Source organism: Galleria mellonella, unplaced genomic scaffold, assembly GCF_026898425.1.
Source record: "Galleria mellonella isolate WM207_F2 unplaced genomic scaffold, CSIRO_AGI_GalMel_v1 utg117, whole genome shotgun sequence".
Classification (NCBI taxonomy): Eukaryota; Metazoa; Arthropoda; class Insecta; order Lepidoptera; family Pyralidae; genus Galleria; species Galleria mellonella.
The window spans coordinates 9805129-9824687 of NW_026441980.1; the positions used below are offsets into that span (position 1 = coordinate 9805129).

Below are 19559 nucleotides of genomic sequence, written 5' to 3' on the forward strand. Positions count from 1 at the left end.
CAGACAGCGACAGCTACTTTGTTTTATACTATGTAGTGATTATACTATATGTTGTGTTTTAATATAAATTATTAAACGGTAAGTAAATAATATTTTTACCTTATTCGACGTTTTGACTAGATTGCACTAGCCCGGAATTCACTATATCGCTGATACTAACTGCAGTGCCATTTAGTTATACTTGATATTATATTTTTTGGTTATAATATATTCTACTTGTATATGATGCTAGACAAATATCAGTGCGCTCATAAATTTTACTACCATTTTGCTCTCAAGGGTAATGTTGAAGTTGAGCGAGTTCTTGTTTTTTTATCACCTCAAAGTAGGTTAAATAAATTCAAACATGACTGAATGATGATTCAGTCTTCTAATCCAGTGGCTTTTCTTAAATTATTATTAGGAAAGGCATGTGGTCGTGATAATTTAGAAGATTGGTTCTAATAATCAATGACTTTCGTTTATTGAGCGAACGTATATATTTATTCAAAGTGAGACTCATATTTATATCTTTCTAGCGTTCCTTTATAATTATATTAAGAAATTGTAAAGCTCATCTAATCAAATAAATAAACAATTTTTGTTGTAAAAACTACTGTTATGATTTGTAGTGTTTAGTTAGTCTTTTTAAATAGGTTTTCTATACTTACCTGTGAATATAAGTTGTATTTATAGAGTTTTAGATAACTTTCATACAAACTTGCTAACACTCGCTTGCGGTACATATGCTATAAATACTTATTCTAAATACCTACCATTAAAATTTTATTACTTCCACTATTTTTATATGCTTTGTTAACTACAATTTTATGTCTGATGTTTTCGTAAAAGACTTTGTGTTTTTTGATGCCATTATTTTACTATCTACAATTCTGCTAGTGTTGTTTTATATATACGATTTAAAAAAACTACTGTAAAAAACGCTTCAAACTACGCTTCTTATATTAAGTATATGGGATTGATAAATAATACACATGATACTATTATATTGTGATGTGCATGGTGAGAAGTTAACTTGTTTGCCATTACTAGCAGTATAAAATAAATATCTAATTATATCTCATAATTATACTCGTATATATAATATATTATACACGGGGGGCATACGGGCATGTAGCCCAGCCGATGGTAAGTGACTATCGCCGCCCACAAGCACCCGCAACACCAGAAACATTGTAGGGGCAGAGGCACTCTTAATAATATAGTGTGTTAATATTATTTAAATACTGTATGAGTAAATATACACTTATGCAAATACTAATTAAATATGATACGTAAAAACAGGTTATTTCTTCTCGGCTGAAGATAAAAAAAATTTAATCTTATATTTATTTGTTATTACGTTGCTACTACATTTATTTATAATTCTAACATCACAAATTAATGGAATTTTTATATTTACACTTTATCGTCGTAAGTTAGATCTGTGAATTCAACAATATTACTATTTGGAAATATATACAATTCACTGACTCGTTCGTCTCCAAGAGGGCAGTCGTTACTATTGGACAGTCTTTTAGCTGATGTATTTCTTTTATTTTTACTGCCATTGTTCAATCTTTCACTACCATTATTATCGTTAACTTCATTAGATCTTGTTATTCTAAATCCATTACCACTTTGTAAATTGTTCTGATTTCTTAAACAATGACAACTTCTTGCTGTTGGCTTTAAGGTATCGAGAGGCACAAGATTTATAGATTTTCTCGCCGAGTACACAGTTCTATCGTTTGTTGACCGAAATGATAGTATTCTAGTCCTGTATGATTGTCCATCCTGCAATAAAGAAGCGATTTGATAAAAAAAATACCTAATGCAATACACTACGTTAATAGAAAACACGACGTTGACGTTTCAAGGGCAATAAGCCTATTCTGTTATACATCGCTATTGATGATTTATGTTTACCAAATCATGATGGTTTATTATAATGACAATATTGTATTAAGTAAAAATTAATAATAACATGGCCTAACAAAGTACTATGCATTACTAAAATACACAAATAATGAAATACATTGATAACAGATTGATTGATTATTAGTATAATTCAACAACGCGCAGCTTAAATAATTTAATATAATTTATTTATAATTAAAACCCAAGGTAAAATAGAATTTATTTGAAAAATTAACCGGATCGATTGATGCATAAATTTTGAGGATGCTCGATTTGTTTCGGGATCTTTATTAAGGTCCCGGATGATCCCGATTACATTATAACAAGTAATGTTGTACCCAGATAACACTGTTCTTAAAATGTTACATTTTATTTTTAACGTATAAAAAAAAAAAACGTTGATTTATTTTTGGCGTAGGGTTTAATAAAGGGATCAGGAAAGTCATATTACGAATAAAATAAAAAATAAAGTAAATTAAAGTTTAACACGATATTATTAGTTTATATGATTAAAGATAATTCTGTCTCGTACCAAATTTTTGAGAGATTGCCTTTTTAAATCCGATGTATTAGATTAAACTCTACTGTTACACCATGTAGGGGCACATAACAGCCTCAGAATAATAGTAAATATTAATTTTATGTTACAATTATTGTTATTGTTAGTAGTATAGTAGAAAAAAAATTATAATAAGCTAGATGGCAACTTTAAATTTTTCCCACGTGAATTAGGAGACAACTTATGGTCTTAAGTATTATGCCAATATTTAAAGAAAATTAATTTAAAAGTCAGTAAAATCAAAATGATAAGTATCCTTTATATGTAGTGTTTTGCTACTGAAATCTGAACATTTTCTCTATAAAACACGAGTGGAAAAATGACAAAAAGATTTAAGCCTCCATATGAATATGGCGAGTCCAGCTATCATGTTAGTACGAGAAGCTCTACATTTTTTGTTCGCGCTGGGTCAAACCGAAATGTCATATATACTATAGGAGAATTGCTTGTATAATATGATATTAAGATTTTTTTTCCTTAATATATAACGGGAATTTTATGAATTTACTAGCAATAGCGCCCAGCTTCGAATAGGTAAATAGATTTTTTAAATATAATACTTAACCTATGTTAGTCGCTGATAATGTAGCTTTCTACAGGTAAAATTTTTTTATAAATCGATTTAGTAGTTTTTTGGTTTATCCATTACCAACAAACAAATTTTTTCTCATTATTATATAAGTATAGGTTATGTTTTGGTTTATTTATTTATTTATTTTTTCCTTGATTAATTTTTATAAGTGTTGAGATTATTCCAATAAAACTTTGTAGCTAATGGATAAAAACTCACCTCGTAGCTGTCGTTGGCAAATCTGCTTGGTTTTTTCCCAAAAGTAAAACGTTGTTTAAATTCTTTCTTAAACTTTTCCTGGAATGTAAATTTTTCCATTAATGTCGAAATAAAGTAAGCTACAGGTAATATTGTTAAATAAAACTTAAAAGTAACAAAAAATTTGTTGTTCGGTAATCCTTCGCCGTCCGTTGCTCCTATTAATGAATTATAAATTTATTATTTATGATTAATAAATATGCAATAATGTTTGTATTGAATTAATTTAATTAAATAAATATAATAATACAAGCAACCTTGGTGGTGAAGCAGTTTAAGACATTGCTTTTTCTTTCTATGGCTGCATGTTCGATTCCCGCATAACATAAACAGTATATATATTTATGCCCGTCTTGGCTTCGCACGGGTGTATTAATAAAGAAAATGAGACCTTTTCTTCCCTCACACTCACTTTTATATATCGAGATTTATTAACACAAATTTTTCCCTTTCCCATACAATATTTCAAACATATAGATTTTCTTTCATACAAATCTTATCTTGACAAATACAAATACAACAAACAAACACAATACAAAAACAAAAGAAATTAACTAAATAGATGCAGTCGGTCGGAAGTGATGCGCTCGCATACATTTTTATTTATGTAGATATGTATTGTACTACCCATAGTGCAAATTCTGTTTAATTTGAATCGATTTAGTTACAAAACTAATAAATAAAAAAATAAAATTAGCTACAATATGTTTGTCTTAAAAATATATATATTTCAGCAAAAAGATCACCTTATTTATTACTCATGTTCTGTTAAAAATAGGACAACCACTGCAGACATATTTTGTATTCATAGAATAGAGACTTTTTGGGATTCCAGACTTGAGTCATAGTATAAATAGTATAGCCTGAATATATTAACATTATTGGCGTCGAAAACATACCATTTGTTTGCATTCTAAATAAAAGCGTTGAGTCTCACAGAGAAAAAAAAATCCATTTGAGTACAAAAGAAGACATTATAAGAGACTTCTATAGAGCGTGATATTTAAATAAAATTGTAGAACTCATCATGACTTTGCTCTTATACTATTATTGGCGCAATATGTTTTCTTATTTCAGGTTTGCCATTTGCTTTTATTTTTAGGTTTATCCCTCTACTATATTAGTGTATTATAATAAATTAAAGTTATATTAATACACATATACAAAGTGGTCTGACATTCTTATCGTACTTAGCCATATGTATTCTTTTGTCGATCCAAATAAAGACTAAATAAATAGTCTTGGGAATGTTTCTATTATTATGTTTAAAGCAGAGATCAGAGGTTTGTGGTAGTTTATTGGATGAGGTGCTCTGCAGAAAGCAGTAGCCCAATTGTAATTCGTTTGTATAGACGTACTTCTATTTTGTGCTATCAAAAAATATTGTCCTAAGAATATCGTAACTTTTATAAGTAATACTTTAGAATTATTGGATTTTTATTATTTTTGGTGTTTGCGCCTATAGTCTAATAATCCGCTTTTGGTACCATATTTTCTTTTGGTCAATGAATTTATTTAAATAAATAAATAAAACAAATTAGGAATTCAAAAAATCTAAATATATCTGTATAGACTTTTTTAAATAAGAAAAAAGAAACTACGATATCTCATAAAGCTGTATAAAGCTTTGTGAGATGTCGTAGTTTCTTTTAGGGAGATTGAAACTCTGTAAGAAAGTATTTTCGCTTTAAGGAAGAGCTTAATCAAATAACACCTCGCGATAAATTTACTTAGAGCTCTTTAAAAATAATATGCATTCTGTTGTACAGAATATTAGTTATATAAACTACTTAAAAACATTTTCCTCTTCATGAAGTGAGATTTTTTATATGTCTGTAGTAAGTTTGTTCATCCGTGTGATCCTGGCATAGAATAGGCCATCCCTTCCTTTCCAGTGGGTGTCATAAAAGGCGACTAAAGCAACTTAATGGTAGAAGGATGGGCAGCAGCGTCCTGCTTAAAACATCTCTATAAGCCTAACTGCGGTTACCAACTCGTCTGCCAAGCGTGGCAACTACTGCAAAACTCCCCTTATGGGGAAGGCTTATGTTCAGCAATTGACAGTTTACGGTTGAAATAATGATGAATGATATAGTAAGTTTGATACTATTATATACTTAGTACATTAACAAGACTATTTCTATAATACTGCCACCACTATTCACATACAATAAAATTATATCTAGATGCTGTATGTACATATAAAACTAAACTAAAACAATATTTTTAGTATTCTTGACTATCTGTATGTTTGTTACGACATCATGTAAAAATTACCGCGCCAAATGGATGCGATTTTGACAGCTATGTACCTGAAGATCGAACTTAAAATCTAGTGTAAATGTTATCTTGATAGACCTTTTAGAAATAGTCTATTTCATTAGATTATCTACTTCCAAAACCTATATTATTCTCCAAAGTCACGGACAAACGCTAGTTTTTTCTATAATATATTTTTGTATAATATATATAAATGTTTTAAATAACGTAATAGCTGGAAGAATATCTACCTATTTACGTATTATCTATACATCGTAACGCATCAAACGCTGTTCTGTCATCGTTCGTATACCTAAATTTGCTTGCAAAAATTCTCCATGTATTTTATTTACCATACAGATATCTGTATTATTAAAATGTTGAGGAAGTCTCGACATACCTTTGATAGAAACGTCATAATTATATGTGGATTTTTTTGAGAAAAATCCTTCTTTTTTTATTTATTATGAAGTTCCTTCTGGATTAAAGGTATCAATAAAATATTAATTGTCAAATACCTATAATTATTTAACTAAAAATTTTCCTCATTAAGGTATTTTTTGCACATTTTACAAGTATTTCTTTTGTTTATTTCCAATAAATTTAAATAATTAGGATTTTTATGATGCTATGGGATAAAAATCTATATTTTTCACTAAACGTTGTAAGAAAATAGCTGGAAATTTTATTTCACGAAGTATAAGAGGGATTTTGCCAGTAGTTACCACGCTTGGAAAGCGTGGTGATGCTTTAAGGACGCTGCTACCCAATCCTTTACAATAAACATCCTCAGTCGCCTCTTAAGACACCCACGGGAAAGGAAGGGGTGACCTATTCTATGTCGGGCCCGCACGGCTTTTAAACGTTTAAATATATTTTTACACGTAAATTTCATATATTTAATGTTTCCTAAATTTCATCCATAACATAATGGAGAACTTTTCTAAAGCCGTATCTATGACTGCGTATTTACCACTCGACGTATTTTTCGTGACCACATAAATAAATATTAGGCACTCGCTCGGAAACGGGTGTTAAAGAAACTTCTATAAAGAAAGAAGGGCTGTTTGTAACTATTTTCGATAACATGATTGGTACTTTCATTCGTGTTGTGTTTTATGGTATATAACATACAAAATTGTAATTTTTAAATTGTAATAGAAGTAAATCTAAATTATTTTTGAAATGTTGGTCGGACTTTTTAAAATTAATTTAATCAAGTCTTAATTTATTAATAGTTATAAAGTTAATACTTTTTATTATACAAAAATATTTTATTCCCATGGGATATATAAAAACTAGTTAGAGAACAAAAATTACATTTAGACGTGAATAAATGAGACTTAGAAGTTGTAAGTAGTTGGGTGTTGTAGCCCAGTAATGCACACGTAGAGTAATTTACGATTAAAACGAAGGCACGGGAAAACTGTTATTAATTTTGTTGGAAATAATTGTCAGAACTTACAGTTATTTCATATTTATGTTAGTCCTAAATAAATCTCTACACTTCAAGAAAATAAACCAATGAACGGAAAAAATATACACTATTTTTCTTTCAACAACTGGTTTGTTCAATAATAGCTTAATATATTTTTAAAAACATTACGTACTTTACAGGAAGTTACATATTTAATTTGTAACTTTGTGAAACTTTTACTTTCCCCAAAGCCTAATTTACAATTCCTAATGGCTCTCATTTATTCAAAGTAAACCATTACCTTTGTCTGCAGTTTAAGGTGGATAAAAGTTTCACAAAAGCTAACTATAAATGTCAAAGAATTATATTACTGTTCTTCAGTGACCAATTAAATTTTAACGATTAATATTTACATAAACGTTCAAGCTAAATGAAGTAAAAGTAATTAAAATTTCAGAGCCTCCGGGTCGAAGATCAGCGCTTTTCTGGTGTTTATTGATTCATTATCTTGTTTTGTTTCAATAAACAATCATTGAAGCAATAAATCACAAAATGATAGTAGAATTTATTGTTTTGGTTATTGTTATTGTATTTTTTAACATAATGCAGTTATACTCTTATTATTAGGTGTGCAACCTTTTCTTTTTCAATATAGATCAGTCGATACAATGAGTAATACATAATACGGAAACGGTGATATATGAAATTTATCATTTTTTATTTTAACAATATACATGTTTAATCATAATGAATATACAAAACAAAACTCAATAATGATATTCAGACTGTTGTATTGTCGAATTTATATTGCCGTATTGTCGAACTCTCAAAAAAATATTTGACGTAGTTAGTTTCATGCTGCTAGATTCAAAAATATTTGTAAGAATTCAACTATGCTTCTTTAGTCTACGTTTCTTAGACGATAAATTTGTCTGCTACTACGATGTGAAAAAGATTACAATTAAAAGATACGTATACTTACATTATATATGGCGTAAATAAACGGATTATAGCATGAGTTGCTCATTGCTAGCCAGTCGAAACAAAAGAATATAACGTTAATGTATCTGTACCTGAAATAGAAAATGGAATTTAATACAAAATAGAATGAATATATATTTTTCTATTCTATTGAAGATAGGAAAAGAGCTGATGCTTTACTTAGCGCAAAGTGCAAGTTGACTATCGATATAACACAATGCACTAACAAAAGCATACACTGTGTCATCCATAACAATTCTCGTCTCTTACCACTCTCTCTTTACACTCTTAGAACTACAGTATTAATTAGCGCTTTTATAATTTATCAGAGTACGACACGATTTTTTTATTTATTCATAACGGTACATATTCAATTAGAATAACAATATACAGATGCTTTTAACTTTATGTCTACATTAACATTAGGTATGCGCATGGAGTACATACATTATATCGGAAAATTAAAAGTCTGTAATACAATTGCATACTTTTTGCTTTCTTATTAAAGCGTGACGTACTGTGCTACGATAATTTATAAAAGCCAAAACCTCACACATTAATAATCAAAACCACTAACCGACTGTTATCTTTCAGATCCAAAACGATGCTGACGTAATTAGATATCTACCTACATTATGGTAGAGTACTATATAGTTTATAAAACTGTATTATTAGTCAATATAATAATGGAAGATTAATCACTCATTCAATAACACCGATATCACTACAAGCATGTATTTAAATATATGCATATAAAATGTTCAATTGGTCCTCAATGACCCCGACTAAATTTTGATATTGAGATCCAACATAATTTTTTGTTCAAATAACTTTAGAGCATTATAGGTAGTATTTTCGAGGGAATTTTGCGCGGGGATGATTTGCTATTCATAACATTTTTAACAACACTATAAATAGTAGAGACACTGTTTGCATATAAACTGAAATAATTTGACGGCTGTCCGTAAATGAACAGTCTAAGTAATGATTTTAAAAATATCCTTTTCTCTAAATAAAGCAGAAACCGATAAATTAGAATACCCTGTCCTACTACGGCTGTCCAGAACAAAAAGTATTTACGTACTCAAATATTTAATAATTTTGTTGGTATTTATTTTCGGCAATAGCCTGTTAAGCTGTTGTATCCACTCACGTATTCATTAAAAAGTGCGGTTTAATCAATTGAATCTCAAACCGGCAATTATGATATTTAAAATCACAACGCCTAATCCTCTGTAATCCCACCAAAATTTATATTAGGTACGTTGTTTAATTTAAAATTGACGTAAAAATGTGGATACATTTTTAACTCTATTATAATTTCGAGTGTATACAATACCACATTACGTTTATTATTCAAACCTTACTAAAAATAGTATTATTTTAGTCAAAATATTATTTTGCTTTTATATTAAAAATAGATTTTATAACATCGCTTCAAATTATATATTTATTTTCTTTGATTAATCTTTAAAAAACACAATTCTCTTCTTGTAATTGGTTAAAAAAATAAAGTAGTTTGTTCTTCTTAATTTGTTGTCGATTATGCAATGTTTTCACCAATTCCTAAATCAGTTTCGATAATTATTTTTTTAGTTATAGATCAATTTATTTTTAAGACAATTTAGACACCTAAAAACACAGAGTCAATACATATAATTATTAAACAAATACATAAAATAATTTTGTATTTTTACATACCTTGATATATGTGCCTTAATATTTATGTGCATATATATAATTAGTAAACGTCTGTATCTCGCTAAATAAAGTTAAATTAGGTTAATTTGTTAGGAAATTAATATTAATTTAACACAATTACACAACTTTTTGTATTACCAGATTTAATTATTACATATTAGCATTTTATTACATTCATCCATCTACATATATGATTCTGATATATCTTATATATTGATATAAAACAATTATTATTGGTTTATAAGAGACGAATTAACGCGATAACTGTGATAATTTATTTGAGATCTCGACGTTTCATTACGTGACGTGAAATTACTAGCTATATAATACCATTCTTTATAACTAATATATATTAATATATATTAAACCTTTCTTAATATTTTTTTATAACTACTAATTAATACCTATAGTTATATGTAGGTGTTTCGATAAATTCTTTATTAATTTTTCGTCCTCCGTGGCATAGCATTAAACACATTATTTGCGTAATGAAGGCTAAGATTCGATTCTCAATCTGGATAATTTAGGAAACTAATCTATATGAGCTCGGAGTCTGAGTGATCTTGTTATACCAATAAATGTAACCAATAAATATTCATTGCCTGATTTCTTATATCACACGTTGTCCTAATTTGAGGATCGAGCGATTGTTGTAATTGTGTAGTACCTTTATTTATTAAATTATCTTATTATTTTAACTGAATGCGAAAGAAGTGAAAGCGATTAGCTTGAATTGGAATATTAACAATTTTCAATCAATAATATTTATGTAACTTAATAGTTAAAGAAATGTGATTTTAATATTAAAATAATTTACATTGTTATTAATCAAGTTGCAATTATTATAATAAACATTTTTGTATTTCTTGAATATTACTGACAACAAAACATTAGTGAAAAATAAATTACGAATTATTTTGATAATCTTTATGATCATACTGGTTATGAAAGTACATTTATTTAGATAACAATTTCTTTGCATAATATTTTATAAATGAGTTGTTCAGTCACGTTTTGCTAATATTGGATAATATTCCTCCAGATTATTATCTGAGAGCTTACCCAATAACGTCATTCCTTGTATATGAATAAGCAAAAGATATTTCTTTATTTGTTCCATGTATCATGTAAATATTCCTATTTGATTATCTATTTTGAGCACCCATGGTTTAAGCACCTAAAGTATTACTTATTATTTAAGAGTACCTTTAGACAATAAAAAGGTTTTTTTTTTCGTAAACACATTTTATATACTTGCATTTTCGTAAATCACGTTTAGTTTGGAAAATTAGGATTAGATTCGAATTTGATTGCGATATTCCTTGATTGAATTTGCACCGTAATAAAAGTGCCGGAGCTTATAAAATTATTGGAGAGCCTTTTTAAATTTTTCAATATCATTGTCATCATTATTATTAGTCCACTGCAATCCACTGTTGGACATAGGTCTCTCCCAAAGTGCGCCACTTTGGTCGGTCCTGTGCTTTACTCATCCAATCGTTCCCAGCAATTTTGCGCAAATCGTTACCCCATCTTGCTATATGGTGCCCCACATTACGCCTGTTCAAACGTGATCTCCACTTTAGACAATGTTTGCATAAACGGTCATCGATTTTGCAACAAATATGACAAGCCCATCGCCATTTATATATATTCAAAGTCTCATTCTTCGATGGATTATATTATTTTGAATCCGATCTCTTAAAGAAACTCCAAGCATGGCCTTCTTAATTTATTTATTTATTTCATGGCTCGGTGAGAGTCTTTCAGCTTATGGAGCCCACCGTCGGTATCCACGTCTCAGCAGCGTATGTCATTACTAGAAGCACGCACTGATTGATAACTTTTGTTTTCAAGTTTTGCGAGATGAACGACGTAAAGACGTAGCAAAACTTTCTGAATGTTGCGCAATCCAAGTAGATTCTCCTATCGTCTTCCTTCTCGAAGTGTTTTTTACCTAATTGCTGTATTTGTCCGAAGTAAAATATAAATATAATCAATATATTTTTTTCTACATAAAAATATAAATTCTTTTATATATTGCAAAACAAACCCTTATAAATTGGTCTCTTATTCTTAAGTTGAATTTAACTTTCAGAATCCTTTATCACTATTCCGGATAATTTTGTTTGTACATAAGTTATTTCCCGCAGTTTCACCAGCACTGTTGTCCTATTTCCATGAGTATTTTCTAAATACTTTTTCTTATTGTTTTTTTAAACTTTGCTCAAAAGTTTTCACATTTCTCTACACAACTTTAGAATTCAAAACTTTTTTGAACTACCGATCTGTATCTAATAACATAGGTACTCATAAAATGCAAAACATTAAACGCTAATGAAATGTGTAAATTATGGTTTCGAATAAAGTCAACAAAATGTTTTTAACTGAACGTGAGTGATTCTTTATAACCCCATAAATCCAATTCAGTCGCTCGAACGCCCACACGTATGCTCACCGATAAAAAGCTGGAGGAATCGTACTTTTATCATAATATTAGTCTATTATCTGCACAGTTGGAATAAAAAGAATGTATCTCTGATCAGATTTCAGAAGTCAGTTCTTGTGAGTGCTCTCTAACGTAAACTTCTAATACGGTTAGTTATGGTTACGCTTTACCCATAACCAAGTAAAATGGTGTCTATTTTTTACGGTCAGTATCATTTATTAAAAAGTGTGTCATTGTCATTAACGTGGGTAGTAACCTAATTCTTTTTATTGCCCGAAAAAAAAGGTAATTTCACTTCTTTAATATTAAACCATGATTCAAGGATTACATTGTCCAGCATTTGGTATTAGAAATCCAAGCTGTTATTGCATTCATGCCTCTCGATATCAAAAGAGGGGAATCATCAGTTGGAAAGCTTTGACTGTCTATATTTATTTATGGGATCTCAATGTAATGAATAATTTCTAAAACAATTCTCTTTATTCCATAGTTGTTTTATTCGGGAGAATTTTTAGCTATGTTTAATGAAGATATTATATCGGATTTTTTTAATTTTCATTTATAACAGTTAATTTATTCGATAGAAATAAAGTCAATATTTGACAGTAATACAAGATATTTTTTATGTGAGTGTCATCGCATAAAAAACAAGTATATTATTGTGTATAAGTAAATATAAAAATATGTATATGCATGAAATGGTAAATGTACTCATAATTATATCTGAAAATACATTTGGTTTAAATTTCAACCTGATTTATCTTTCGGATACTCGTACGTTTTGTATTGTAAATGACAGAATGTGTCGATATCTATATATCTGTAGATAAATTATATTAGGTACATACGATGTGGCCATCTATCAGAATATTGAGAACTATTGTTAGATTACGCAACAACAGTATATAAAGTATTAGACGACGTCATTGTTACGTATCTAAATAAGCACCTATCGTGTAACAAGTACAGTACAGGTTATAAACGGCACACAATAAGAAAGATTTGTCCTGATTAACTAGTTTATCAATATACCTACAGCCTAAACAGCTGGAATTCCTTTTATAGGTAGCCACTAAGAAAGGATTCCTTGAAATGTCCACGTCGACGGCAAATAGCTAGCAATATATAGAATGAAATCGGAATGATTATATTCCCTTAATACCTTAATACGCTCTATTAGCGAAACTACCAATGAAACTAAACATTTTTTTAGATATAAATTACACATGACTTGCAAATAATTAATCAAAATGACATAAATATTATATACCAAAATAACCAGACTGACTTCAATTCATTTTAATATGATTAATATGATATTTCAAATTGTTGTTCATTTACTTAATATAAATCGAAATTATTTCAAGACACTTTATAACAACTCTATATTATATATATGAATGAATAATAATAATCATAAAAATAAATAAATATATGAGTCAAAGTACGATAATAAATTCTGAGCCTTTCATGAACTGATCGAGCTCTTGCACTTTTTGAATGATGAAAATGGTATAGTAACTCCATCTACGCCGCCGGTTTATATTGCCAAGTTACCTGCGAGGTGTAATAGCCGAGTATGTCGTCATCTGTTACACCATGTAGGTATATTGTGACAAATTCAATAAAAATTATCCACGATGGTTTTCAGGAAGACTGCTAAGTTATTAACAATTTCTCTTTCTACATGGAATATTATTATGAGAGGCTCAAAAATATTTGCATTCATACTATATTCATTTTGTCCAAATATTAAGTATATTTTATACATCTTTCAACATTCAAACATCATTCATCACATATACTTACTCATTAATCGAAGGAAAGAATGACTGTAACAGCATATAACTTTGTAATGGAAGCCAACACAGCGCAAACAGCGCCACAACCAGAACCAGCATTTTTATTACCTGTGAGAATTAATCCATTAGTCAAGAAAAGGTGTGTACCTTCTATTGTGAAATATTTGCTTTTACCATAAAAATAGCTTTCAATTATTGAGGGTGACGGCACCTAGTATAAAACATTTTTACTTATTAACCGACTTTAAAAAGAAGGAGGTTCTGAATTCGTATTCGTATTTTTTTGTTATCTTTTAACTCCGTCAGTTCTAAACTGATTTGGATTTTTTTATCTGAAATGAAACTTACAAATTTATTCCATAGAATAAAAAATGGTTTAGTAGTTTAGATTTTAGATAAAAATAACTGGTTTTGTCACATTTGAAGTCCGTTTTTTTTGTAGGACATAATCTTTAATTATACTCTATTTGAAGCAATGTTTGGTGTACTTTTGTTTCATTACGTTAATATTCAGTAATTTCAATTGTCTTATTTAATATATATGAAGCAGCTTGGTAAAATTGATATCATAAAATTGTAAGTTTTGATATCCGAGAACTACATCAATAAAATTGTCCGACTTTGCAATTATGTATTTTAAATAATCCTCCTAATTAACTACATGATACTAGATATTGATATTTGGAGATACAAATAATTGGAGTTTGTTTAAAAATAAAACCTAAAAAGTGTTTTAATTAAAACTAAGATTATTGTGCCACTTAAAACGAACAATGAATTACTAAGAGGGAAAATTTGTATAAAATCTGCATCGGCAACGATGTCTCTGCCCCGTCCATGTCTCTGTCGTTAAGCAACTGTGCTTACATGACTCTATTTCGGTATGAAGGATGAGATTTGGCGGAGAAATTATAGAGTACTTTACAAAAGCATAACATCTTTTTCAGGAACGATAACACATGATTATCACCATGTATTTTGAGAAGTCTATGGTGCTGTTCTTATCTATAGAGAAGGGTTACCACTTTCTATTAGATAGATCGCTGGGATATTTTCCAACATACTTACTTGTCTAGTAGTGGCAATAAAATAATAAAAAAAAAAACGAAATATATCTGAAATAAACGGAGTAAGTACCTAATTGTTTCTAATTTTTCTTTCTTTTTCTACTTACCTTTTTTTTGTTTTTCATGTGGTTTGCATCACGAGTTTCCAGTGCATTTCCAGGAGCACGGGCACCCCACAACTTCATCGCCATATGAGCGTAAGCAAATGTTATCACGCACAAAGGAATCACGTACTGAAAAATAATATTCATTATATATCTATACATTAATTTATATACAATTTATTATTCTGAAAAAATATCTCACAAGCTAGACTCCAATAAGCAATGCAATTTAAGATTAACAATAAACCTATTTTAATAGACAATGTTCGTGGAAGATAATTCCTCATTTGTGTAGGTATTGTGTAGGTCCTAACAGGTGTTGTTTTATTATATGATATTCAGTTTATAGAAAAAGTAGTCTTAGTCATACAGGTTACCTAGTTTCTAAATTAAGCTAACATTACGGATACTAGACATCTGATAGTCATTAAATTGACTGATAGAAAATGTTACTAGCATTGAGTCTGCTTTTTGTAGCATATTTTCATTTGGTGAACAAAATTATATAAATATATAAATTGATACTTTTTTCTAAATGCATAGATGCAAGAGTATATTTAGAAAATGCCTAGACAAATACGAACTTTGTCCGCATGTTTTTCTCCATGCCGTATACACGTTTATCAAATTTCATGACGATTAGCTGAATAAAAGTGTATACAACATGAGAAGTAAGGCTGTTTTTTTATATATTTATACATGTGTTTTAATTTTAATTGTGTGATATCTGTTATTTCCTATATTGTAGAATACAAATGAAGCATAATTATTGATTCATAAAATTTTGTTACTTACTTGAAATATATACAATAGCAGTCTGTAGATAGCCAGTGAATGAGAACCGAATTCACTGGGAGCACAGAATGGTTTCTTATAAATTATTTTATTAACTGAAACAAGATAATATAATGTAATCACTAGAATAAGATGCATGTGTAAAAAGCCAGCATATAATTCATAAATGTCATTCATCACTATAAGAGGATCGTAACCTAATGGTAGTATTTAAAAGAGAAAAAACATAATAACATATACTCGTACATATGTTAGAGCGGAATAGACAAATAGGACATTGATCCACATGATACAAGCTGAAAGCTGATTTAACGGGAGTGTGAAAAAATACATTCTTTTTTTTTTATTTTAAAGAGTATTTAATTTTAAGTGGATGTAGCTGATTTAAGTGTGTTATTTCAGGATATAACATAAATTAGGAAAAAAAACAAAATGCACTTTTCGCGTATTCAAGTTTAAACATGTATCTGTTTAATTTCAATATTATAGAAAGGTCAGTAGTATATTGAACGATAATTGGTCGATAAAAATATCATATTTAATCCAAATAAAGTTGAATGTTCACAGATTGAAATGAAAATTATAATAAATGAATTTTTACTATTTACGCAACTTTCATTACATATAAATTTAGAACTATCACATACACGCATTTACAAAATATGCACACTAGTCTATTTTCCTGTCTCCTAGTATATTTATATTGCCAATCTGTCAGTACGTGACTACATTTACTACATCTTTTGTGATAATGATCAGTTTTTTTTTGTTTATAAGGTGAAAATGTAATGGTCACCTGTTTAAGAAAGTCACATCCCTATAAATATCATAATACCCTCCAATCGCGTAATATTCTACCGATTCCCTTGACATAAGAAAAACAGACAAATGGTCGGCCCCAGTCCAACGTCTATCGCGTAACACTGTGCAACTGGTTGCTGTTGTGTCCTACATACTGTATGGAGAACTCGTGAATCCCCTGGACATTCCCTATTATCATTCCCAAGTATCGCGAGTGATTGTTTACCTAACATATATAGTGTGGTTTTCACGAGTAGATCAAAATGGATCAGCGCCATTGTGACATTCACGTGGCGTGGCTTCCTGAATCCTGATGCATCTGAGAGTGTACCGCTTACGCTAAATCTGCAGTCAAGGTGAGTTCGTACCATTTTGACATAAAAACTTTTTTTATGTGACTTAGAACCCGGGCCCAGCCTAGGTCTCATATTACTATTTTCGTGTTAACATAGTTACAATTTAAATCAGCCAGTTTCCTTAACAGTCACTCTATCTATTTTCAGTTCGAATTTAGCTAACAACAAAAGTTTTTTTTTTTTTTTTAATTTAAATTTATAATTCTCATTATTATCACAATCAAGTAGTAAAAGGAGCTTAGGTACTGTAGTAGTCTGGCAGTATGACATTTAAATTGAAACTATTAACAGAAACCATAAAACCCAAACTATTTTGTATCTACAGTGTGTAATCAACTTTTGCCTTAGTTCATTCTGCCTAACCTCTAAACAACTTGCCCTCTTAGATAAGTTGCTAACGAATCAATCGACAAATATGTTTTAGCCACTAGCAAAAGATAAAATGGAACAGCAAAGTCCGACATGTTTTGTTTTTAATCATACGTCAGGTAAACAAAGCATATCTACTGTGAATTTCGTCTGTCACTTGTCTAGAAGATTTGATAGGAAGATAGATATACATAAAATTATTTATATATTAATTAATAAATAAAGTAATTATTTACCACTTCAGAGATATAAAATAAAATTTTAAAATCCTATAAAGAATATTCAATCATTTTCAAATAGTAATTACGGCGTTACATAATACTACAGATACTTTAATTATAAAATTACGTAAGTAAATAACTGATTTATTATTTAATTGTAAGTATTATAAATAGCACTTCAAATTAAATAAAGCTAAAACAGTAACTGTATAAATATGAATTATCTTCGGCGAGAAATCTTTATGCTTCCATAGTAACTACTCCATATTTTCGTCACCATTTTAGCCAAATTGGATTAGGTAATAAGATTTTAGATTTATATCTACATGTTCAAAGTTAGATTACATTATAATAATAAAGCAATTCGTAAAAAAAGTTATTTTGACAATCAAATCAAGAATATATAATCTACTAGCAGTTTCCTGTGGCGCCGTCCGCGGGAATTGGAACATACAATATCCTATGAGTTAAAATATGATATATACCCTATCTACATAAAGTTTCAGTCAATTCAACTGATCGGTTATTTCGTAGCATTTTATATGTGATTCTTTAAATTGATATAACTTTTTTATTTATAAACCGATTGGAATAAAACAAAGACTAAACTAAGTAGAGTAAACCGCAATGCATTAGTGAAAACCTCATTCAAATTAGTTAAACCGTTTCTGAGATGAGCGTGCACAAACCTACAGACAAACAGACAAAAATTCTTAATCATTGTTTTGGGTTCTATTGTGTTTATAAAGCCCTCATATAATAGTTTTTTTTCTTATCTTCCATATATCTTCCATCTAGAGGCAGCGACCAGTTACGATTTTTATTATATATATTGATTGATAATAATCGAATCAAAAAGAAATTGATATTTTATTATTAAACTAGCGGCCCGTCCCGGCTCCGCACGGGTGGACATTTTTATATTTTAACAAGTGGCCATTAAGGCTGCACACGTGACGGAAGCTTAAAAATGGAGTTACTTCTCCCGTTTTCCCAACATTTCCCTTTATTGCTTTGCTCCTATTGATCGTAGCGTGATGAAAAGTATACTATAACCTGGAGTATGAAGAATAATTGTACCAAGTTTCGTTAAAATCCGTTGAGTAGTTTTTGTTTCTATAACGAATATACAGACAGACAGACACAGACAAAAATTTTACTGATTACATTTTTAGCATCAGTATCGATCACTAATAACCCTCCGATAGTTATTTTGGAAATATATTTCATGTATAGAATTGACCTCTCTACAGATTTATTATAAGTATAGATTGAATTCCTATTTAATAGATAAATATTATTTTATTTTAATTTACAATTATAATTACCTTTTCTAAAAGAATGTTTTTATATAATTTTAAAGTTTTGTTAAGAATAATTCTAACTACATTAACTATTATAATAAACTATATAAAAGTAGTGCGTAAATAAATGCTTTTCTAGGGATGCCGCACACAGCTGACATTTTCAGATAAGGGAAAATTTCTCGTATCCGACCGATCGTAAAAAAAGAATTAGATGACCCCTATACCTACAATCTTTTGACAAAAGTGCGGTTACCAAATGAAATAAGCCATTTCACGGCGCTGCCCTTAGAATTTGGTAAATTTACATAGTGGTCCCTGTTGCCGCGTGTTTTGTAACTAAAATTACCGTATTTAATTTTTATTGGAATTACATTTACTACTGTATACCAATATGTAAATAGATATTTTATGTAGTAATTTTTCATGTTTTTATTTATATAAATATAATAATATTTACGTAATTTGGCATTCTGTTATCAATAAAACTAATCAAACTATAATTATACATGAACTAAAAACATACAGCGCTACATTAAAATCCAATTAATTATAGCGTGCTGCAGTTGCTAGTTTTAATGTACGAGTAAGCAAAGAAACTTGCCATTTAAAATTTCGATATTGCGTGTTTTGTTAATAAATGAAA

At 29.2% G+C, this 19559-nt stretch overlaps 1 protein-coding gene across 6 annotated transcripts in view; it reads right to left on the minus strand.

Annotated features, from left to right (window-relative positions):
* Positions 1-1281: 1281 nt before the first annotated feature.
* The window catches only part of LOC113511743 (RYamide receptor-like), a 64670-nt gene continuing 46392 nt past the window's right edge, over positions 1282-19559 (minus strand). For 5 of the 6 annotated variants that reach the window (XM_052897003.1, XM_026895454.3, XM_026895453.3 and 2 more), the window contains 6 exons: positions 15863-15957; positions 15071-15196; positions 13904-14004; positions 7946-8036; positions 3249-3326; positions 1283-1776 (listed from right to left, as the gene is read on the minus strand). In XM_052897003.1, the coding sequence (XP_052752963.1) occupies positions 1399-1776; positions 3249-3326; positions 7946-8036; positions 13904-14004; positions 15071-15196; positions 15863-15957 (869 nt within the window). In that variant the 3' untranslated portion in view covers positions 1283-1398. Of the gene's footprint in view, positions 1777-3248; positions 3327-7945; positions 8037-13903; positions 14005-15070; positions 15197-15862; positions 15958-19559 lie in introns of all 6 variants that reach the window. The other variant, XM_052896975.1, reaches the window with a different exon arrangement.